At 49.1% G+C, this 24037-nt stretch overlaps 1 protein-coding gene and 1 pseudogene across 2 annotated transcripts; one reads left to right on the forward strand and one right to left on the reverse strand.

Annotated features, from left to right (window-relative positions):
• Positions 1-4003: 4003 nt before the first annotated feature.
• On the reverse strand, positions 4004-4617 carry LOC308428040 (large ribosomal subunit protein uL6-like; annotated as a pseudogene). The gene has a single exon. The product of its transcript is annotated as a large ribosomal subunit protein uL6-like (transcript).
• Positions 4618-15954: 11337 nt separating this feature from the next.
• JPH4 (junctophilin 4) lies at positions 15955-22915 on the forward strand (the record flags this gene model as incomplete). The annotated part of the gene is made up of 5 exons (XM_080926623.1): positions 15955-16499; positions 17257-18028; positions 20977-21095; positions 21385-21917; positions 22832-22915. Exons 1-5 carry the CDS (start codon positions 16121-16123, stop codon positions 22913-22915), a joined length of 1887 nt encoding a protein of 628 aa, XP_080782749.1. The 5' UTR covers positions 15955-16120.
• Positions 22916-24037: the final 1122 nt, after the last annotated feature.

Consider the following 24037-nt stretch of genomic DNA (forward strand, 5'->3'; position numbering starts at 1 on the left):
ACTGAACTTCTCGGCCTCCTCAGCATGAAGATGAACATTTTGGGGTTACCCTTCCAAGTCTACACATGTCTAACCTATTGACATTATTGTACAAAACTGTCAAATACAAAGTTCACATTAAAAAAACTGCATAATTGAGGCTTTTTTAACCCCACAAAAAAAGAGCAGGGCAAGGCAATAGTGGTGCACACCTTTAGTACCAGCACTTGGAAGGCAGAGGCAGGGGGATCACTGAGTTTGAGGCCAACTTGATGTACAGACTGAGTTTCAGGACATCCAAGGTTACATGGTGGAACACTGTCTCAAAAAGCCAGAAGGAGGAAGAAGGAGGAGGAGAAGAAAAGGGAGACAGAGAAGAAAAGTAAGAGGAGGGGGAAGAAGTGGGAGAAGAATCTCACAATGTCCCAAGGTTACAATACTTTCTTAGTCTGCATTCAAAGCTATATAGCTATCCTGGGGCCCCTGTCGTCTATAGGCCACAGAGGTTGAACATGTCTGTAGGTCAAACTTTTAAAGATCATCTTTTACAATATATATTCATTACATTGATTCAACCCTTCTAGATATTCCTACCAATTTAGATTGTGGTACCAATTTGACTAAGCTAAAGACTCCTCTAGTGGATACCGTGACCTGTTTAAATGATCATGCAAGATGGGCTGAAGAAATGGCTCAGTGGTTAAGAGTGATCACTGCTCTTACTAAAGACCCAGGCTCAGTTTCCAACACCAGCATGGCAGTTCATAACTTCCTGTAACTCTAGCTCCAGGGGGTCTATTGCCCTCTCCTGGTCAACTCAGGCAGCAGACATATAAGTGGTGTGTATACATGCAAGAAGACACTCACATATACACATAAAATAAATCTGTATTTTAAAAAAACAAATTATACGAGATGAGTGCATTTGATATTCATTTCTTGTTAGATTCAAGGAATCTATGACTCTCTATAGAAAACTTTTCAACATCTCTAGAAGAGTAAGTAGATAATGATACTTGCTAATTAATTCTAGCATCTTTAAAGTAGCAAAGAAAAAAAAAAAGTCTCAAAGATGAGATTCCCCAGCTCCAGATATGCACAGCCTATGTAAAGACTTCTAAGTGTATCCTGAGAGAGAATCTTCTCTCCAGCAGCCTTAGGGTTTAAGTTGCCCAAAACCAAACACAAATTCTCATTATGTGATTGGTTGACATACAACACAAGCTTAAATCCCTGCCTCAGAGGACAGGAAATTAAAGAGAAAGACAATTGGAAAAGGGTTCTGATCTTGTGCCTTGAGATGCAGGTGTGTGGGATGCCCCTGAGGAGGCTGGAGGTTGATTTTGCCTGAGAAGTCATCTTCTTTCCTTTAGAGGTAGATACAGCCCCTCCCCCAGGATTGTCCTCTCTACCCTTGCCCACAGTAATTAGCTCTGCATTGTCTATGGATTCTTCATAGGTGAAAGTTCTGTGCCTAATACTGTTATTCTGGTCAAAAGCCCATGGCTGAAGAAGCCACGGGCTCTAGGGTAAACTTGCCATTGTTATTCTGTTAAGTGATTATATTGTTGACTTGCCTGTTAAATATGTGTGCTCCTACTCAGATCTGGACTGCTGTCAACTTTGGTCAGAGAAGCGTTTTCCCTCCCAGTGGACAGCAATGCAGATTCTGAAAACTGTTCAAAGTGCTAAGAATAATAGTGTAAGTGCTTTATCCTCACTGGGACATCTTTTTCAATCACCCCCTCCCTAAGACTTGGGAAAGAAACAGAAAGAATATGGAAGAGACAGAAATCGTAAGGTCTAGAAGCTGGGAAGGGGTGCCATCAGATGCTGTCTTCTGGACTCATTCTTGCCCTGATGATCACACAGAAGCTCTGGTTACTTGCACAAGATCAAACCAGCCAAAATTCTAGGTTCCATCCCTTACTGAGGGGTGATTGGCAGTGGACAACTACTGGTGGTTCTGCGGAGGCTGCAGAGGTAGGAGGATCGGTATTCTTCCCACTGGCAGGTCTCCTATGTTCGGCAGATGGCCCCACACCCATGCACACATGTGCAGCTCTAATAGAGCTACTGGATTGTAGAAAAAGCTGTTGAGGAAACAAAGTGAAAGATGAGGAGGGGAAAGGGGGCATTAGATTTGAAGGGGCGTTTGGTGGTTATGAGGGGATAGCCTGGATGTGATCACATTTTATTATTTACATGCTTGAAATTCTCAAAGAATAAAAATAAAAAGGACAGCAGAGTTGCTAACAGTGTATTGATTGGTTGGCTAAGATACGAGTCCAGGGCTGGAGAGATAGTTCAGTGGTTCACAGCCATTTGTAATGGGATCTAATGCCCTCTTCTGGTATGTCTGAAGACAGCTACAGTATACTTATATATAATAAATAAATCTTTAAAAAAAATGTGAGTCCAAAGATGACTTCAACAGTTAAGGGAGTCCATTATTCCTCTACAAAATATAAGTTCAATTCCCAGCACCAACATCAGGTCAGGAGGCTCTGGACTTAGGAGACATGCCTTCACACACACACACACACACACACACACACACATACACACACACACCTGTGAGGGGTTATTTAGATAAGGCCAGCCTCTGGGCATGTCTGTAAGAAATTGCCTCGATTAGGTTCACTGAAGTAAGAGAATCCACCACTGGTTCATGCCCTGAATCTTGGACCACATGAGAAAGAGTGCTAACATCATCTCCCTCTGCTTCCTGGTGCTGGATGCAATGGACCAGCTGCCTCAACTTCCTCCAGCTGCCCAACACATAGTCAGGAACCTGATGGCACCAAGTCAGTATCCCAGTTTGTGTCAGATACCTACAGTACAAAGTTGCAAGATTACCAAGCTTTTGAGTTTCCTCACACAGTGGAAATTTTGGGGTGTGTGTGTGTGTGTGTGTGTGTGTGTGTGTGTGTGTGTGTGTACAGAAAGCTTTCTCCCACATCCTGGAAAGAATGCCCTATAACTTGTGAGGGGGCCTAGAGGCTTGTGAGGAACCTGTAGTTACAATCAGGCCTAATACCAAAGCTGTGTTTATAGAGGACAGCTAGAACATGAAGCTGATTGCTGGCTAACAACGTACAAGGTCTTTCTTGCTTCCTGTGTTTCAGGTGCCCCAGGTCTTCATTGGTAGCCACCTCCTAACTGCCACATGATATTAGAATGTAGTTAGCATGAGTGATGTCACAGGAGAGGTAGATTCTGGTCCAGATTGGCTTCCAGGGTCTAAGTATTCTACTGTGAGAGACATGTCTCTACCTGGATATATCTGAGTCTCTTTTTCCAGCTCCCGCCAATATTTCTTTCCCTTCACATTCCTCGTGTTGGAGTCCAGTTTAAGAAACTATTCCTCAGATCCCTTCTCCCTGCCTGTGTAGGCAGCTAGCACCTAGACTCTGGCCTTTCAGCGGGGCCTGGGAAGGAGGCCACAGCCTGAGGGCTCACGCTACAGCCTTTAAGATTTTATCCATCATTGGTAGCATTTGTTTGGGTCCCATTTTTCGGTGGTGAAGGGTGGGGCTGAAGCACATAGACACAGGAAACATTGTATCCAGGCAACTCCCCAGCAGCAGCTGGACCACGCATCCACCTGGGAGATGCAGAAACTGAAGAAGATGTAACAAAACTGGAGGGCTCAAGTGTAAGCTCACAGTGACAAAAGGCCAGGAGTCAGGCTTGAGAGATGGCTCAGCGGTTAAGAGCACTGAGTGCTCTTCCAGAGTTCGATTCCCAGCAACCACATGGTGACTCACAACCATCTGTAATGGGACCTGATTCCCTTTTCTGGTGTGTCTGAAAATAGCTATGGTGTACTCACATTAAATAAACAAACAAACAAATCTTTTTTTAAAAAAATCCCAGGAGTCGAAATGCACTGAGGACAAGGACCAGAGGGTGTGTATGTTGGCATCAAGGTGAACTCTGCCAGAAGTTCTTTTTTTTTTTTTTTCTTTTTTTTTTTTTTTAAATATCTAGATTTTTTATTATCCCCAAATTATACTTGTGATCAGGGTCTTGTTTCTGGAGCTAGGAAACTGAGGTCTCCCTCTTCAGCCTGCTGCACGGTTCCCTTCTCAGACACATAGATGCCATCCAAAAACTTTCTGATGTCCTTGTTTTTAACTGCCATGGCTTGCTGAATCAGAGCTGCTGAGTTGGAAACAAGTTCAATATCATTTCCTTCAAGAATTAACTCATCCTTCTGGGCTTGAGAGACCGAACAAGCAACACCTGTCCTCATCTGAACCCTGTGGATGTATTTTTCAACCAAGAAATTTCGGATTTCAACCAAAGACCCATTCTCCTGAATAACTGTGTTGATAGGGAAGTGAGCATACACAGACCTCACCTTGTAACGGAAGCCCAGTGTAACACCCTTGATCGTGTTCTGAACATGATTGCAGATGGTTCTGACAGTGGCCAGCTCCTTTCTGTTACCCCACCATTTGTCAACACGGAGCCTCTTCTTTTTCTTCCCAAAAAGACTCAGCTCTACATTGATGTGATTGAAGTCCCTCCGCAGAGTTCCCCTGGGGCCCTTCACAATGACTGTGCACCCTTCAGAGTGATTTCGACATTATCTGGAATGTCGACCGTCTGATTGCTGGGAATGGTGTTCATTCCCACAGTAAGTAGATGGGGCTAAGAGCCCCAGAAGTTCTTCTAAAGTAGTCGGGAGAGGTGGGGTAAGGACTGAGTGAGTGGCTCCATTGGCAGACTACAGCTGCAACACAAAACCATAGGTTCAATCCCTGGCACCATATATGATAGCAATGTACTCCCAGCACTTGGGCAGGGAGGGCAGGAAGCTCAGAAATTCTAAGTCACCCTTAGCAATAGATTGAGTATGAAGGCAACTTTGGCTTCACAAAATCCTATCTCAAAATTGCTAACAATGAGGCTGGGAAACTGGCTCAACTGAAGAGCACTAGCTGCTTTTCCAGAGGACCAAGGTTTGGTTCCCAGCACTCACATGGCATCTCACAGCTGACAACTGTCAGTGCCAGGGACCCCATTACCTTCTTCTGGGCTCCACAAACAGATGGTATACAGATATACATGCAGGCAAAACATCCATACACATAAAACAGAAATAAAGGAAAAGTTTTCATCGTAAAAGTGCCAATAATGGTAATTAACAGAGTCACCCAGTAGTCTTCCAGGGACATGATAAGGATCCTTTCACTGTCTCCAACTCCCAAACAATCCTGCCTGTCCACAGTCTGAGGTCACCACTGTCATCGATGCCTAAAAGCCAGAAATAGAATTGAGTCACTTGGCCTTCGAATGTGCTTAATCTAATGCTGAATTTATTAAAGATGAAACGGTGCCCTTTCACCGTGAGGGCCCCACTCAGCACAACACTGCCGCATTCGGAGCAAAGATCACAGCCTTCACACGATTGCCATGTTTGCTGCCCACTAGAAAACAGGGCCACACAATCTCCTCGACCTAGTCCTGAGATTTTTGGTCTGAGGGTACTGGCATCACAAAACATTAATGCAGTGTAAGTTACCGCGTTCTCTTTTTCCTCAAGTTTGCCAGCAAGGAGATCGATTCCATGGCAGTTGAAAAGAAGCTCATCCCCAAGATTAGGATGGAGATTTTAGATACGTAACCCCAAAGGGATAAATATCCAAGGTCATTCTGTACATAATCAGAAGAGCTCCGGTTCAGCATAGGCAGGATATTACCCATGCAGAAAGAGAGCTGGCAAAACGCCAGAGTGTGCAGGAGGTCAGTGAAACAGAAGTCTGGCCAATGAGAGGACGGGCTGAGCATCAGCGTCTCAGTCAATACGTGGGCTAGACAGGTGGTTCTCAACCAGTGGGTCGCGACCCCTTAGGGTCATACAACCATTTTATAGGGTGACCTAAGACCAGATCTTTATACTACACTGTATAACAGTAACACAATTACAGTTATGACATAACAACAAAAAAAAACATTATGGCTGGGGTCACCACAACATGAAGAACTGCATCAAAGGGTCGCAGCATTAGGAAGGTTGGTAACCGGGGCTGGAGAGATGGCTCAGTGGTTAAGAGCACTGACTGCTCTTCCAGAGGTCTTGAGTTCAATTTCCAACAACCACAGGTGGCTCACAACCATCTGTAATGAGATCTGATGCCCTCTTCTGGTGTGTCTGAAGACAGCTACAGTGTACTTATGTGTAAAGATAAATCTTAAAAAAAATAAATAATAAAAAATAAAAGGAAGGTTGGGAACCACTGGGGTAGAACATGAAGGTGGGACCTGGAGATGTATCCGAGTAGTATGTGACACAGACTCTATTAGACTGTATTAGATCCCAGAAAGGCCAGCAGTCCCATGAATCACACTCATGAAGTACCTTTGTGGTTTCTTCATAGCTGGTGCTTAGGACCAGGGTAGCTCCCAGAATCCAAAGCTGCGGAGAAAATACAGCAATGTCCTCAGGAAGACCTCTCTGACTGGGTGAAAGAGCATCTTTCCTGTAAAGCTGCTACAGCCAAGTACTAAGACTAGCTGGTTACAAATAACCCATGTCTGTGTTGGCAACAAGAAAGCTAAGGGTGGGATTACAGCCAATAGATAAACTGGCTGCCACCAAACGCAAGGTGTTAGGAAATCTCCATAGGCAAATCCACAATATGGCTGTGTGTGTGGTGGTTTAATCACAGGCCATAATGACAAAGACACTCCTCTGTGGACATGACTCAGCGCTTGGTCACTGTTCTAGCAACAGCAGCCTCATAGGAACTTGTCAGGGATCATGAATCTTTGGCACACACAGTATTGATGTGAAGACACCAGGTAAACCTTCTCTTGGCAGTAGACATCTATGCCCTACCAGAAGCCCCGTCTCACCCACGGAGCTGGCAGCTGTGTGAAGCAAGAGCTGCCAAATGTGAAGCCTTCTTGTATCTCCCCTGAAATGGAACAGTAGAGGATTCTGGCTTCCCGGTCCTCGGTGAAGAGTGAAACTGACCTCGGCTTTCTTGTTTGCCACTTGTATCCAGCACCAACGCCGATGGCAAGCAATGGGTGATGGAAACCTGGGTGGAAGCTTGACGTGCTCATGCAAAGATTTCCTCCCGAAAGTGGGAGGACAGAGTTGACCTTGTAGTGTGAATATTCTTACTTTTGTTCAAAGACAAATCCAGGCCAAGGGCAGCCTTGCACAGGACTTGGTGTGGAAACAGTGGGAACAGTCTGTGATTGCTGTCTCTGGAAAAAGGAATCACACCAAGGCAAAGGGAGAATAGGTCTCTATTGTCCCCTAGGACAGAAGGAAAGGTTTTCTCATCTAGAAATAAACTCTCCTGGTTTAGGGTTGGTGGTTTGGTTGGTGGGTGGGTGGGTTGGTTGGTTGATTGGTTGGTGGGTGGGTTGATTGGTTGGTGGGTGGGTGGGTTGGTTTGATACAGGGTCTTCTGTAGCTCCCTGTCCTTAAACTCTTGTGTAGTAGAGGCTGGCCTTGACCTCCTGATCCTCCTGCCTCCACTTCCTAAGTGCTGAGATCACAGGCATGTATCACCACGCCCCGTATTACATTTATTCTTGGCCTACCACATCAAACGGTTGTTCTCATTTTTCTTCGAAGATGTCACCCCACCACCACCATGGGGTTTATATTTTCATCTGCAAGTCAACAAGATGGTAATCGGTCTTAACACCTGCTTGTTTTCTATTTAACAAGAAAATTCTGCAAGGAGCAGCAGTCACTGCTGCAAAAGGTAAAATTTCCCCCAGGGAAAGCCGATAGAGAAACCGTGCAGCCGTAGGAAATGCCGGAAACCAGAATCCAAGGTCTGAAGCTGGTTCCTATATTTACACCTGCATAAATGAAGTTTCTAGGTTTTTTAACTTGTTTTTTTTTTTAATCGTGTGTACATGATATGGGTGGGGTGTGTATGTGGTGGTGTATGTGTGGAGATCACAGGACACGTTTGTAACAGCAATTCAGTCCTTCAGCCTTTCTATTGGTTCTGGGCACACAAGCTCACATGGTAAGCATGTTTCCTAGCTCAGTCATCTCACTGGTGTGACTGGTAAAACAAGCAGTATAACTGTTTTTAACTCCAGTTCCTCTCCTGGCTGCCCCCTTCTCCCCTTCCAGCTGCTAAGCAGACTTGAGTAATGATCAAATTTTACTGAATCTTCTTTTGCTTACCTTCATGTTCAAATACAAACCACTATCATGAAATGAAATTAAACCCTCCTACTGGGATTTGGCATGTTTGGAAATTTTCTCTTTGTTTCTCGTATGCTGAACCCTAACTTACCCTTCAGACTCTCAAGGGCCCCAGATCCTCTTTCTGCTACAGAGCAACTTGTATTCTGCCAACCAAGGCCACCTCCCAGCCATACTTGCCCAGGGTGAAAGGCTTAGATAGAGTTACAGTGGAGCAAGATTTAAAGCACTACCCTGGGGCTGGAGAGATGTTAAGACTGCTCTTCCAAAGGTTCCTGACTTCAATTCCCAGCAACCACATAGTGGCTCACAACCATCTGTAATGGGATCTGATGCCCTCTTCTGGTGTGTCTGAAGACAGCAGCAGTGTACTTACATATAATAAATAAATAAATAAATCTAAAAAATAAATAAAATAAAATACTACTCTGGCAGTAAGTGGTCTTGCTGGTTGCTACCTCTGGCATTTTGCCCAGCACTCGGGAGTCAAAGGCACAGGGGCCAACTTAGCCTGGGATCTGCCTTTCCCTAATCCTCCAGTACCCACACCAGCCACTTAATTTGCCCTGGTTCTCACATGGATAAGTCTCCAAATCCATCCTAGCCCCTCACTGAATGTTCCTCCCTTTCTGCACCACATCCCAGGGAAAATCCAGGCTCTTTCTTAGCTCCCCTGTGAAAAGTCCAGCCCCTTAGCTTGCCCCCCCCCACACACACACCAATTGCCAACCCCCTTATTCTCTTTACAATTACAAAAAGGAAATGAAGAGGCTTAGGAACGAGGAACATAGGAGAAAATCCTGGGCTGCCTGAGGCATGAATCTCATAAAAGCTATTATTCCCCCCCCCCATATATTTCTATGCACCCACAGCACAGTTCACAGAGATTGAAAAGGCTCACAGTTCACAGGACCCATCCTGAACTCCCTCAGCTCAAGGCTGGAAAGAAACGAAGTAAATTCGGTTCTCTTGGCTGTCCGTGTGGTTTCTGCCAGCCCGTTAAAGAGAGCCGGGTTTTATTAAAGATACCTTAAGACAGATTTTTAATGTGAGGGTTAGAAGAAGACGGACACACACCAGAGCATGCACGTGGGCTTCTCGGAGTCCAGCACGTCTAGCTCCCTTTTCGTTAATCTGACAAACGCTGGTGCAACCAAGCAGAGAAGGACACTTTGGAGAGTGTTCTGGAACCATGCTCTGGGGCTTTAGCTGTACCACCAGCCAGCAGTGGCCAAACGGAGGAAATGCAGTGTCTGGCTGTCAGCCATTCCTACCCTCTCCCAGCATCAGGATCTCTAGCCCCATCCTGACCCCTGGTGGCTACCCTTTAGATGAGGCAGGAGACTTCCAAGCTCCTCCCTGAGCCAGGAGCCATAGCTACCTGCTTCTAGAACAGCTGGGAAAAAATGGCCCTAACCCCAGCTTGGGTTCCTAAAACTGATGTGTTTCCTGTGACCTCTTCAGGAGGATCTGCTCTGCTGTGACTATCAGATGCCTTCTCAGTAGAAGCCTGGCAATCAAAAAAAAAGGGGGGGAGAGGAATAGGGGAAGGAGAAGGGGTCCCAAGCAGGTAAATAAATGTACATGCACACATGTTATGAAGAATGGCCAATAAAAGCCAGAGTGCAATACGAATGAACCAGCTTTCTCTTGCACAATTGCTGAGAGCAAAAATTCACACACCCTTTCTAGCAATGTCCCCGGCAAAATAAAGCCAACATCTTTTTTAAAAAGGCATTTCTAACGCAAAATCCAGTAATTATACAGTTAAGAATGTGTCTTCAGGCCGGAGCTGGCTTGTACATGCTTTGGGCTTGGGTCTCCAGTTACAAGGGAAAAAACATTCTATTTCGAAGTAGGGCCTGGTGGTTCACATGCACCTCATTGTTCAGGAAGCTGAGGCAGGTGGAACACTAGCCAAGGGCAGCAGGAGCCACACAGGTGGAAAACTTGCCTCAAAATAACAAAAAATAGACTAGTGCAAAGTATTCCAAAACTCGACATCAGAGAGGAGAAAACAAAATTACACAAGAGGCACCGCTTACTAGAGTAGGTGTTAATCCTCTTGGGTAAGGAGGTACACAGTAAGGGGTACATGGAAATTCACTCATTTTGTTCCTGGCTTGTGTTCGAAATTTTTGTGGCAGGGCCTGTAAGGAGCCTCAGCGGGTAAAAATGTTCACCTTACAAGCCCTAAAGATTTCCATATGAGCCCCAAATCTACTGTGGAAAGACAAAACCAGCCCCACAAAGTCATCCTCTAACCTTCACATGAGTTTGTGGCAGATGCATTTACATACATACAATAATTAATGCGTTTACTTTTGAAATTTTCATGGAAATGTTTTTTTTTTTTTCAATGTCAGCAATGGAAAGATTTCTCCACAGACATTAGCTTCGGGTGTGTGTGTCTGTTTTGGCACCTGTTTTGGTGCCTGTTTTGGTGCCTGTTTTGGCACCTGTTTTGGCACCTGTTTTGGTGCCTGTTTTGGTGGCGGTGGGTCTTTCAGATTTTGCTGATGTTAGTTGTTTACTCTATGTAGCCCTGGCTGTCCTGGAACTTACCTTGTAGACCAGGCTGGCTTTGAACTCACAGAGATCCACCTGCCTCTGCCTCAGAACAATGGGACTGAAGATGTGCGCCACCCCATCTAGCTCATGTTTCTACATTTCTGCTATTAAAAATTAATAAGGAGCCAGATATGGTGGCGAAGAACTTTGATCCTAGCACTCAGGAGGCAGAAGCAGGCAGATCTCTATGAGTTTGAGGCTAGCCTGGTCTATATAGTCAGTTCCAGGACAGCCTGGGCTACATAGTGAGCTCCAGGCCAACCAGGGGTTACATAATGAGACCCATTCTTGAAAGACCATAAAAAAGGCTGGAGAGATGGCTCAGCAGTCAAGAGCACTGACTGCTCTTCCAGAGGTCCTGAGTTCAATTCCCAGAAACCCCATGGTGGCTCACAACCATATGTAATGGGATCTGATGCCCTCTTCTGGTCTGTTTGAAGACCATAACAATGTACTCATATAAATAAAATAAAGAAAGAAATCTTTCTTTAAAAAAAGATAAGGAAAGGAAAGGGGGAAAAAGCTGAAGGCATTCATTAAGTGCCTAGATCTTCATTTGAAAAGAAAGAAAAAAAACACAAAAAAAAGAAAGAAGCAAATAGGATTAAAAAATGCTGTGCTAGATCAGCTCAGCAAGCTTTAGTGAACCCAGACAATTAAATATTGTGCAGCCATTCAAGATTCAATAATATGTTAATGATAGGAAAAATGTTTATTATATAAAGTCAAGAAAACAAATATGATACGAGCTTAAGTAAAAGTTAAGTATAAGTTAACAAGCTGTTAAATAAAGGCGATAGAGAAGAATTATATGAAAATGCACTAAAGGGGGCTGGAGAGATAGCTCAGCAGTTAAGGGCCCTGGCTGCTCTTCCACAAGATCTGGGTTCAATTCCCAGCACCCAGCCATAACTCCAGTTCCTAAGCATACCTTGCCCTCTTCTGGCTATCTTGGGCACTACATGTACCTGGTGCGTAGACTCAATTCAGCACTCATAAAATAAAAATAAATGGAATTGAAAAAGAAAATCTACTAAGGTGTTTATTACACAGGAGACTACAGGGATTCTTTATTTCCTTCTTGATATTGTGCTTGACTTTTAGAAGTCTACAACAGCTGTCTTACTTTCTCCAAATGCATTTGTTAAAGCCTGGGGAATTTTTATCAACTTGACAGGATTTAGAATCTCTATGGAAACACCCCTCAGGGTGTGTCTATGAGGCTCTTTCTGGAGATATGGGTGGCACCCCTGCCACAGGCATGCATCTTAGAGGGACAATAGTGAAAACAACCTGAGCACTCTGTCCTCTGGTCCCCAGCTAATCCAGAGAGTGGTCATCATTCTCCTGATGCTCCTGCTGGCACAACTTCCCCACTGGGATGGATTTGACCCTCAAGACTGTGAAGCAAAGGAGACCCTTCTTCCACTAAGCTCCTTGTGTTGGGTACTTTTATCTTAACAATGAGAAACACACGTACTAACTTGGGAGTCTGACATCTATGAATTTCTAAGGGTTGTTACATATTAGCATGTTAAATAACTTCTAGATCCAGATGATGAAACTGAACACCATTTGCTGGACATTTTAAATGTGCCTGGAGAACACTATACTAAATGGTTTGTCTTCATACATTATCACATATGCTGTTCACATGGTCACTTCAGCCCTTGCTAAGCCGCCACGTTCCCATCGTAGAGACAGGCCAGCTACCGTCAGAAACATCAGGTACTGTGCTCAGCTTTATCTGCTCAGGAAGGCCAGTTCTGGCTCCCAGCCTAGGCTGCTCAGTTACAGTTGGTGTGGAGACTGGATGAGCTAATGCAGATGGAGTGCCAAGCACAGAACCTGGCTCCAGTTAACACCAGCTCCTGTCTCCGTGACACTTTTTACATTTGTAAATTATGACAAAACAAACCGGTTCACTCTTAAAAAAAAAAAACAGATAGATAGATAGATAGATAGATAGATAGATAGATAGAGCAAGTATCCCTATTGAGATGACTGTAGCAACCATTAGGGACAGGCCAAAAGGCTAGCTGTCCTGTACATTGGGACTTTGTGTCCTGTACATTACAAGATTTTCTCAGAACTTCACCAGTAAAGAAGTAGATTTTTAATGAGAAATGAATGAACGAATGAACCAACTATCATGTGTCAGATGGCCCCCGAATGGACTCTGGGATTTTTTGGTAGTGGTGGCTGGTTTTGGTGCAGGAGTTTGAACTCAGGGCCTTGCACATCCTAGACACATGCTCTACCGCTAAGCACTAAGCCACACATCCCCAGTACCTGACTGTACCTTGTTCTGTACTCAAAAGAGCTTTAAATATGTGGTTCCCTGCTCGGTGAGGTTTTATGGTGGCATTTCCTGTAAGCCCAGCACTCAAGAGGATGAAGGAGGAGCCTGGGAACACAATGACACCCTGTTCCAAAAATAAATAAATAAAGAGTTGTCTCTGGCCTGGAGAAACTTCTAGAAAAACACGATGTGTTTTAGGGATACGGCTCGGCAGCTTGCCACACAAGCCAACAGCTTGAGTTCAATCCACAGATCCCAGGTAGAAAACCAAAAACAGCAGTTCACATCTCAGCCTGGCACTCCTAAGGGAAGATGGGAGGTCGAGGCAGGAGAGACCACTGGAGGAACTGGCCAATAAGCTTGGAGTACACAGCGGAGACAAAAGCTGTCTCAACTCTCTCTCACCACTATATATATACATACATATATATGCATATATAGTGTGTAGTGTGCATGCCTGTGTGTATATGTGTGTAAGAGAAATCCCTGTTTATTTCAACCTTCATACTCTATTTTATCAAAGTACCCAATGTAACCCTGACTTTAGGGGATGCTCCCAAGCACAGACATCTGGGGAGGAATTGAAGGGCTCAAAAGATACCAAGAGTCCAGTGATAGAGTTCATGCTTTATCCAAGAGCCACAATTTAATTCCCAACACCAAGAAAAATAGAAACCTGAAGTCTAGTGTTCCACTTCTAGATCTGCCGACTCTGCTGTGTGCCCTTGGGGAATGACTTCCCCTTCCTGGCTTTGTATCTCTTTAAATTGGGTATGGGGCCGAGCCATGGGCAGCAGGGACTAGGTTCCGTGGGAAAATAACAGCAATTGAGCATACTCTTTCCCTTGAATGCTTAGGGACAGGCCTGAGGAAGCTGAGACAGGAGGGAATGCAGCAGGTCAATACCCGTGTCCACTTGTGCTGTCTCTCTGGTGAGTGGACAGGGAAAGAGGGTGATGGGCTTAAGGGGTCACAGCAAAAGCCTGCTCAAGCAAACTTGTGTAATTTGCTTTTCTGTTGCAAAAGAGGAGACTCCAGAGCACTAAGATCTTGGTGGCCTCCTCAAACTTGAGTCCCTTTATGGACATACCAACACTCCCTTCAGAGGGCCCATCATAGAAAAACACTTACTGACAGCAGCAGTATATAGTGTGCATTAGCTTAGTGGGGCCTCCAGACAGGGCCCCATTTCAAGCTACCTCTAACACCGTAAGAGGGTGGGCGCTGTCTAGTGGTACAGTTTGAACTGAATGCGCAGAGGGTACCCAAGCTCAAAAGCTTCCTGGCTTCAGGCCAAGCAGCCGGCAGGTTCATCCCTCTCCCCAGGGTCCCCATAAACACCACTTCCGGACCTCCTGTCTCAACGTGGGCTCTTCCTGCCTGGATTTCTATTCTAATGCCTGCCCTTTCTCTGCAGAGCTGTCTCCCTCTCGTCGCAACCCTTATTTCGCTCTCTTGGGCTCCCTATCTGTTTCTGTTCCCATCCTTTTGTCCTCCCTTGGCTTCTCTTCCTAGCTGTCTTTCATGAGCCCTGGAATGGGTCTCCCTTGCCATCTCCCATGCCGGGTGTATCTCCCCCTGCCTTAGCTCTCACCCTTGCACCTCATTCTTTGTATTCCTCTCGCACTCCCGGTCTCCCCAGCATCTCTCCTCCCCCGCCTGGCTCTGGCCTCCCCCTACCTCCCCATCTTAAGACTCCTCCCCCTAGCTCATCTCCCCTCCCCTCCGCCTCACTCCACTCCCTGCCTGCATACCAGGTTTCTTTCCACCGTGGGGGTCTCTGAGCCTCCCATTCTCCTCTCCGCCTGCCTTCTCCCTCACCTCAAGGGTAGCGAGCCCCCATTTTTTCCGCCTGAGCATCCTCTCGCCACCCCCACTGCCACTGACTTTCTCCCCACCCTCTCCTCTCCGCTCCTCTCTGCCCCTTTAAATCTGCCTGGCCCAGCCTCCCCCTTGATGCTGGGTTTGGAGCAAACATTGATTTATGCTGGGATGGAATTGGAATTTTGATTTTTTTTCCCCTCTCCCAACCATAAGAAGAAAAAAAAAATAAAAACACCCCCTCTTGATAGCCCCCTCCTCTTCCCCATCCAGCTCCCAGCTTCTCTTTGCTGCCTCCGTTCAAGGCAGATTTTCCCCCCTACACTTATTTTCCTCCACCCAGCCACTGCCTCACCCCCCACACTAGCCTGCACTTTCAACAGAGGAGAGGGGACTCTCCCATAGCTCCCCCACTTCCTTCTCTGGGTTGTAGCAGTCTTTCCGGAAGGGAAGGGGGCTTGGCTCGTCCGGGTGAGGTGTGAGTGGAAGGACCCTGCCATGGAAACTGCGCCCGGGAGGCAGCCTGAGCCCCAGCTCACATGGTGAGTAACCTGTCCCCTCCCTTTCGCCAGTCTGCCCATCCCTACCCTCATCCCCCACCCCACCCCCAACATCCCCATTCTACCATCGGCCCACCTGGGACCGGTTTTCCAGCTACATTTTTGCCCCCTGCCTCCCCCGCACCCCGGTTTGCTAGCGATGCCAAAGAATCAAGGCAGAGGGGTCCAAATCGCCAGGAAAGCAGGTGTCGGAAGACCCTACCCTGGCCCCTCCCAGGTCCCCCACCTCTAACTGCCATCCACACTCCACATTCTGGGGTTCTGGGTTGGAGAAGTAGGACTCGGGATCAGGGCTGGGACCCCAAGTCCCGAGAGGCGCCCTCTACAAGTTGGGAGGGATGGGAAAGCCCCCTTGCCCTCACCGCTTAGGAGCTGCTAAAGGATGCTGCCTAGGGGGGATGGGAGGAGGGCTGGAGGGCGGTGCTGATGCCCTAAAGCTACCGGCAGGGGAGCGGCAGGCAAAGAAGGGAACCTCGCTTTCCACTTGCCTCGCTCGCCACTTGCACCCTTCTTTCTCCGCAGCCACTCAGGATGAGGGTCCGGCCCTGCCTGCCCGCGCTGGGGCGCCACCGCCCAGCCCCGGTCTAACTGCCCCCGCCCCCAGGCCTCGCCCGGCCCCCAGGCCCCCAGCCGGCTCTCCAGCCCCAGGATGCGCTGAGCTGCCGGGGGGCTGAGGCCGCGCCAACTACATGCATGTCCCCCGGGGGCAAGTTCGACTTTGACGACGGGGGCTGCTACGTGGGGGGCTGGGAGGCGGGGCGGGCACATGGCTACGGCGTGTGCACCGGGCCCGGCGCCCAGGGAGAGTACAGCGGCTGCTGGGCTCACGGCTTCGAGTCACTGGGTGTCTTCTCCGGGCCCGGCGGACACAGTTACCAGGGCCACTGGCAGCAGGGCAAGCGCGAAGGGCTGGGCGTGGAGCGCAAGAGCCGCTGGACCTACCGCGGCGAGTGGCTGGGCGGGTTGAAGGGGCGCAGCGGCGTGTGGGAGAGCGTGTCCGGCCTGCGCTACGCCGGGCTCTGGAAGGACGGCTTCCAGGACGGCTATGGCACCGAGACCTACTCCGATGGAGGTGCGGGGCCCGGCCCACTACTGCCTGCCCGTCCGCGTGCGCCTCCCGCCGGCCTGGGGCGCGTGTGCTTCCCCAGCCTTCCGCCTTCCACGCCCTGCTATTCCCATCCTCCATCCTCCTTCCCCAGCCATATGCGTGCGATGCACCAGCCTTCTGTTTCCAGTATTCCCGTCCGTCCCTCACACCATCCCCCCAGCCCAGGACCCCAGCCTCCATCTTCCTGCCTCTCCCACCCCCACCATACTCCATAACAAACTCATTTGACAGTTTTTCTACCTGTTTCTCCTTCATTCCAACCCTGCTGCCCCTCCCACCTGCCCTTTCCACCTGCCTGACCCCTCTCCACTTAACCTATAATCTTCAAGCCAGCTTGTAGCCTGCAGGCCTGCTCGCCTGTCACGTGCCTTTTTTACACACTGCCACCTGTCAGCTTGAGCATCACAGCCTCTGAGCCACCTGTCCTTCATATACTCCAGCCTGCCCGCTTCTCTGCCTTTCCCCAGTCCGCTGACATTGCCAAAATCCACGTGTTTTATGCGGCTCTACCTGTCTTCGTCTGTTCTTCCACACCTTCCAACAAAGCCTGGCCTGTTCCCTCCCAGACCGCCACACTCACTGCTTACCACTGCTGGGGTCCCTGGCTGGGGAACGGTGTGAGGCACGGGAATACTGGAGCTTCCAAGGGCTTTGGGGCTACGAGTTAGTGGGTTTGGGAGCCCACTGAAATGTTCTGACTCTCACTCCTGTATACCCACAGGCACTTACCAAGGCCAGTGGCAAGCGGGAAAACGCCACGGCTACGGGGTGCGCCAGAGTGTCCCCTACCACCAGGCAGCGCTTCTGCGCTCACCCCGCCGCACCTCCCTGGACTCCGGCCACAGCGACCCCCCGACGCCGCCTCCACCCCTACCCCTACCAGGAGATGAAGGAGGCAGTCCCGCCTCCGGCTCCAGAGGCGGCTTCGTGCTGGCGGGGCCAGGGGACGCGGACGGGGCGTCTTCCCGTAAGCGCGCCCCAGCAGCCGGTGGATTCTTCCGCCGTTCACTGCTACTCAGCGGGCTCCGGGTTGGTGGGCGCCGCAGCTCCCTGGGCAGCAAGAGGGGATCTCTACGCAGCGAGGTGAGCAGCGAAGTGGGCAGTACAGGACCCCTAGGCTCCGAGGCCAGCGGGCCCCCTATCCCAGCGCCACCTGCCCTCATCGAGGGCTCGGCCACCGAGGTGTACGCCGGTGAGTGGTGTGCGGACCGGCGCAGTGGCTATGGAGTGAGCCAGAGATCCAATGGGCTGCGCTATGAAGGCGAGTGGCTGGGCAACCGACGGCACGGATACGGGCGCACCACCCGGCCCGACGGCTCCCGTGAGGAGGGCAAGTACAAGCGCAACCGGCTGGTACACGGGGGACGTGTCCGCAGCCTCCTGCCTCTGGCCCTTAGACGGGGCAAAGTCAAGGAGAAAGTGGACAGGGCTGTCGAAGGTGCCCGTCGAGCTGTGAGTGCTGCCCGCCAGAGCCAGGAAGTTGCTGCTGCCAGGTGGGCATCTGGTGCACAGATCCAACTTGGGTTGAGAGGAGAGGCTCCTCTGGGTACCACACTTAAGAGAGAACCAAGACCCAAGCTCTACAGCCTGCTGGGGAAACTTGAGCAGGCCTGTGTCCAGGCAGTTGTAGCTCTAAGATTTGGGGTGTTTAGAATTGAGCTATATAGGTGGATGGGGGTGTAACTGTGGGTGGCTAAGTGTTGGGTGGGGAGTAGTAAGAATGTGCCGCAGTCTGTTGTGTGGTGTGGGTCCATAGAATCGATGGCACGTAGCTGGCACAGGGAACGCTGGTTTGTACAAGCCCGGACACCTCGTGGTTTCCCTGGTCTTCTTGCTCAATTCATCCAGCCCTCAGGCCGCAGGCTGGGAGCATCCATCCTGGACAAAACACTATAGACCTTTCCTCGCTAGTTTCCTGCTTGACTTTATCTCAGCCTTGGCTGAAATCTATTTCTAGTTTTTGAGGATCTAGTTTTTTTCCGTTAAAATCTATTCTCTACCCACTTTGCCTGCTCTGGCTCCTTTCACTGAGATCTGAAGGGAGGAGTCTTGCCTCTAAAGAAGCCTTGTCTTGTGGTAAAATAAGATTACATTTCCATGCACCACTGCCGTGTTAGCTAAAGCAGTAAAAATATAAGCAAGCAGATCTCTTGAGTTCGAGGCCAACCTGGTCTACAGGAAGAGTTTCAGGGCAGCCAGGGCTACACAAAGAAACTCCATATCAGGGGTAAAATATTTTTTAAGAAACAAGTAAAATGAATTTTAATATTATATTTTTATTTAAGCCATATTTCTAAAATTGTATACTTACAACCAACAATGTTATTTACACTTCTTCTGGAGTCTTTAAAATGATGTGTGTAGCTTTCACTTACAGTATATCGTTTCTGGGTGAGAGCAACCTTGTTTTCGGTGCTTAATAGTTCTATGAATGAGGTAGCCTGGATCTAAAAATAACCAAAATTCATTTGGAATGAGAGTCAAAGACCCTTGCTTTATGGAGTTCACATACGTTTGAATTTTTATGTATTGTTTTTTTAATGAGGTAATGAGGGTTGAGAGTACATCAGGATAGGCCCAGATATGAATCAAAGAACTTGCATAATGGGCAAATTGTTGTATATGTGCATATGTGGGAATATGATTATGTATGGCCATGCCAAATCCTGAGTAGATGACTAGGCCAGAGAATGTCCATCTGCAGTTGTGTCTGGCTGTGTGGATCCTAAAATCTAGGCCTTAAGCCAGGCCAGAGGGAAGTCAGAGCATCATGGGACGTTTTGGGCTAGATAGGGTGGAGGTATGTGCAGGAAAAAACTGATCTCACTAACTAGAAGATCAGGCAGTAAGAAGAGGCTAGCTGGTCTCCCCAGCAACAGGCCTGGCAACCCTGATTGGCTGCTGGTTACCATGGAAACAACAGCCTCAGCAGCAGGTGCATCCACCAGGTAGCTTGAGTGTGGCCTGATGCCTGAGCACAGACTGCTTTGACTTAATAGTCCACACCCTCCATGTTTAAAGCCATGGAGTTTTGTGGCCATCAACAGAACTCGGTGCAACCCAAGAGTGAAGCTCAGATCTGTTCAGAACCCGGCTCAGTTCCAGGTGCGGGTTAGTCATAAACATTATAAAACCCCCGAATACGACCTGGTTATTTGATGTACCTTCAAGTAAGCTCTAAAGCACTTAACCCATCAGCTATGAAAGAAGGAGGCTGCCCAAGGTACACAATAGGAAGTTCACCAAAAATTGTAGTGGATCTCACCAACCACCAGATACAAAATGCCTTTCTTAAATGGACCAAAAGGAGTCATGAGTCTTAATCCAGTCAGACCCAGAGCAAATGCATCTGATCCTTTCTGCTCCTGTGTGCCTGGTTTCAGTCAGGATTATAAAAGCAACAGGATGATTCTAAACCACCTGGGAGGGAGGGTTGAGCAAGCATCTGAAAAAGAGACCTGAGAGACAGTAACAAAGCAAGGACTGAGCATCCTTTAAAGTGAGCTGAGCATGTGGAGCAGGCTAGGTGAACAAGCGGGGCACAGGAGACAGGCTGAGCCCTTACACAGGTGTAACACGTGAGAAGTTATGTGTGCACTGGGTGTCAAGGTGTACAGTGGTAGGGAAGGGATTCAAATGGAGAGAGGGGAGCCTCTTTATTATTCCAACTCTAAGCCAGACATGGGCTCATGCCATTAGTCCCAACACTTGAGAAATGGAGGCGAAAGGAGTCTTGGCTGCATAGCGAGTTTGAAGCTGATCTGGTCTACACTTGTAGATCTCAGAGACCTGCTGGAGTTGGGAGGCAGTGACAGGAACAGAGGAGAAGAACGTGATAACAGAAGAAGCCAAACAAAAGCCAGATGAAAACGTTAACTGTCAGGGAATCTAGACTGGTCTAAGTGGAATTAAATAAAGAGAGCTTGCAGTGGAGAATGGGAGACAAAGAGGAAGGGGTGGTTGAAGGAGATGGTGGTGGGGGTGCTGTTGGAGCAGGATAACGTACTGGACAGTGCCTTACATCCCCCAGTGGGCAGGAGGGGTTGGTCGGAGTGCTAAAGCAGCTACAGGTCTGCCAGGGAGTTGCCAAGAAAACAAAGGCTCGATAAACAGAAGCAGGTCAGCAATGGAATGCAGAGCTGTGAGGGGAGCTGGCCCTGCAGCTGGAAGAAGTGTTACTACAGGACAGGAGAGTAGAACAGTGTGAGAGCAGGGGGGGGGGTGGTGACAGACTACAGCCCTGAACTAAGTGAAGAAACCAGCCCTGGCCCACTGAAGGATGACAACAGCTGGCTTTGTGCATCAGGATGAGGACTGCAGAGGTAGCTCAAACCAGTCACATGTGAGGTACCGGGGACTGGGTAAGGGGCTGGCACATCAGAGCATGAATAAATTCACGTGGGGGAAGGTCGGCCAAGTCCCTGTTCCTGGGACCCAACAGGGCAGCAGACGCCCTCCTAAAAGCAGTGGCAGCCAGCAGCATCGCAGAGAAGGCTGTGGAGGCGGCGCGGATGGCCAAGCTGATAGCCCAAGATCTACAACCCATGTTAGAGGCCCCAGGTGAGGTGTGGGCATCCTGTGGGAAGGGAGAGTTCCTGGGGAACTGGAGAGGCTCATGGGGTGGGGTTGGGGGCATGGAGATCTGGAGAGTGGGGAAAAAAAAAACAAGGGCGTGGAAGGGTGTCTTGGAGGTGGGACCAAGGGATGTGAGGCAAGGATCATGGAAGGTTTGAGGTCTGATAATGACAAGCTATGAGCCTGCAGGTATCCAGAACCCTGGACAGTGCTAATCTTAGAGCTGCAGCCTCTGGCTCCTTGCTCCCACTGATTTCTAGCTGTTCCTGCCCAGGCCGCAGACCCAGACAGGATTCAGGAGGTTCTGACACAGAGCCTTTGGATGAGGACAGCCCTGGGGTTTACGAGAATGGACTGACCCCCTCAGAGGGCTCTCCGGAACTGCCCAGCAGCCCAGCCTCTTCCCACCAACCTTGGCGAGCCCCTGCCTGCCGGAGCCCACTGCCTCCTGGAGGGAACTGGGGCCCCTTCTCCAGCCCTAAAGCTTGGCCCGAGGAGTGGGGGGGTCCTGGTGAGCAGGCAGAGGAACTAGCTGGCTATGAGGCTGAGGATGAGGCTGGGATGCAGGGTCCAGGACCAAGAGATGGTTCCCCACTTCTTGGAGGCTGCAGTGACAGCTCAGGAAGTCTTCGAGAGGAGGAAGGGGAAGATGAAGAGTCCTTGCCCCAGATGAGGGCCCCAGGAGGCTCAGAGTCTGAGCCTGTCACCACTCCAGTTTTGAGGGGCCTGTCTTCAAGGGGCCCTGATGCTGGGTGCCTGACAGAAGAGTTTGAAGAGCCTGCTGCCACTGAGAGGCCTGCCCAGCCGGTGAGTCCCACCCCCACCCCACCCCTGTGCCCTCTTCTTTTCAAAGCCCTGCCTCCCATACCTCCAGACTTGAGTACAATCCCCCGAGGGGCTTCCATTTCTACCCAGATTCCTTTCTGCCTGTACCAGGCAGAAAGTGTTGGACCATATCCCACTTGATTAAAAAAAAAAAAAAAAAAAAAAAAAAAAGACAACTTTCCAGTTCAAATGAACCTTGGAGTCCAGTCCTCCCAGAGGACAGAGGAAATAGACCTCGAGCACTTAAGTAACCTGTCCCTAGTTACAAACTAATAATTAATGGTAGAATCAGAGCACTTTTTCCTGCTCTCCTTCCATATCATTTCCAACCCCAGTTTCCTGCTCCACCCCCACCCCCACCTCCATACTTTCTCTCTTTGGTGCCCAGAAATAGGGAAAAAAAAATTGTTCCTCCCAGCCCTCCCTCTCCCTCCCTCTCCTGGGGGGGGGGTGCAGACAGAAAATTGAGAGAGGTGGAGAGTTTCTCCAGAACTCTCTGCTCTGATTGGATTTCAGACCTTCTCCCATCTCCTAGCAACCACATCCTCCCTCACCCCTTCCTCCCTCTGCCTTACTGCAGTACTGGCTGCTGCTGCCAATGTCTGCTGCTAAGGCCAGGCACCTTCTGCCTTGCCCACATGATATGCTGAGGGATGGAGAGAGCGGTGGTGGTGGTGGTGGGTGGGTGGAGGCAGTGCCTTCTATCTTCAGAGTATGAGGGCAGGGCCCTGCATAGAAGTGAGGTCCTTCACAGTCTGAAATGAGGGTGTGCTCTTCCCCTTACTGTGTGGGGAGGTGTCTGGGACCCTTTGGCTTTGCCAGTAAAGCCAGAGCAGGGAGGTGGGACCTACACTTGCCTTCCAGGACTGAATCCATGTTACCCTCCATCTCTTTAGGGAGCTGCCAACCCTCTGGTGGTGGGAGCCGTGGCCTTGCTGGACCTCAGCCTGGCGTTCCTGTTCTCCCAGCTCCTCACCTGAGGCAACATCCTGGCTTCCTGCGGGCTTTGGTTGCCTGCCTCTTGCACCCACTCTGACCTTTGACCTGCCTTCTCTTCTCTCCTCCTCCACCTACTTGTGTTTCCCCCTCTTTCCTTTCTCCTAGGCCCCTTTCTTTTTGTCTCTTGCTTCTCCTTTCCCACTATTCTTTGAGATGGTCTCATTTATTCTGGACCTGTCTCTGGTCTTCCTGGTTTTCTTTCCACCTCAATCCCTCCCCCCTCTCTAGATTGTTTACATATGAAGGGCTGTTCTCTCTCAGAGTTGCTCTCTCCTCTGAGATACACAAATTTCAGTCAGACCATTGCCCCCATGTCCTCCCCAACCTTTTATTTGAATCAAAACTTCACCCAGGGTGGGAGTTTGGTGTCCTGAGGAATCTCCTGGAATCTGAGCGGAGGGGAGAAAGAAAATGCTTAAGGAGTGACTGATTGACCAGCCAAGGCACTGGCTGAGCCACTTGGGGCTCACTGCCCTCAATAGAAAGCTGCAGGAAGAGTACCCTCCACTCTTACCCCCCAGAACCTACCTAAGTTCTTGCCTGATTTGATCCTTCCCTGAAGGAGAAAGGGGGAGCGAACAACTGGAAATTCCCCGTGCTCCCTCTCCCGTCCTCCTCAGTCAATCCCTCCCCCAACCCCCCAGGATGGCATGCCAAGCCAAGAGCAATGTGAAAAGCAACGAGAAACCTTTTGGTGCACCAAGGCCACCCTCTCAGACTCTACCACTCACCTCTCTACCCTTCTCCACCCCCTGAAAATTTATTTGGTTGGTCTGGACTCACTTGTGGCCTTTGATTAAACTCCTAAGGGGCCTGAAGAAGACATTTCCGCAGAGGGTTAGAGGCACTGCAGCAGGCAGGGGCCCCACCTCCTCAGCTCTGGCAGTTGTGAGAGCTGAAGGCCAGCAGATGCTGCCAAGAGTCTAGGTCCCAAGCCCGCACCTAGAATCCTGTAAGACGGAAAACTAAAGAGGAAGCCACTGTCTCCCACACTTCTGGGCAGGGCAGAGGTGGGTGTCAGCCCCAGATGAGAGGTGGGTGAAGATCCTGTCTGAGATATGGCTGATCCCTGTTACTAGCTTTTCCTCTGGGGACAGAAAGCT

Source organism: Micromys minutus, assembly GCF_963924665.1.
Source record: "Micromys minutus genome assembly, chromosome: 12".
Classification (NCBI taxonomy): Eukaryota; Metazoa; Chordata; class Mammalia; order Rodentia; family Muridae; genus Micromys; species Micromys minutus.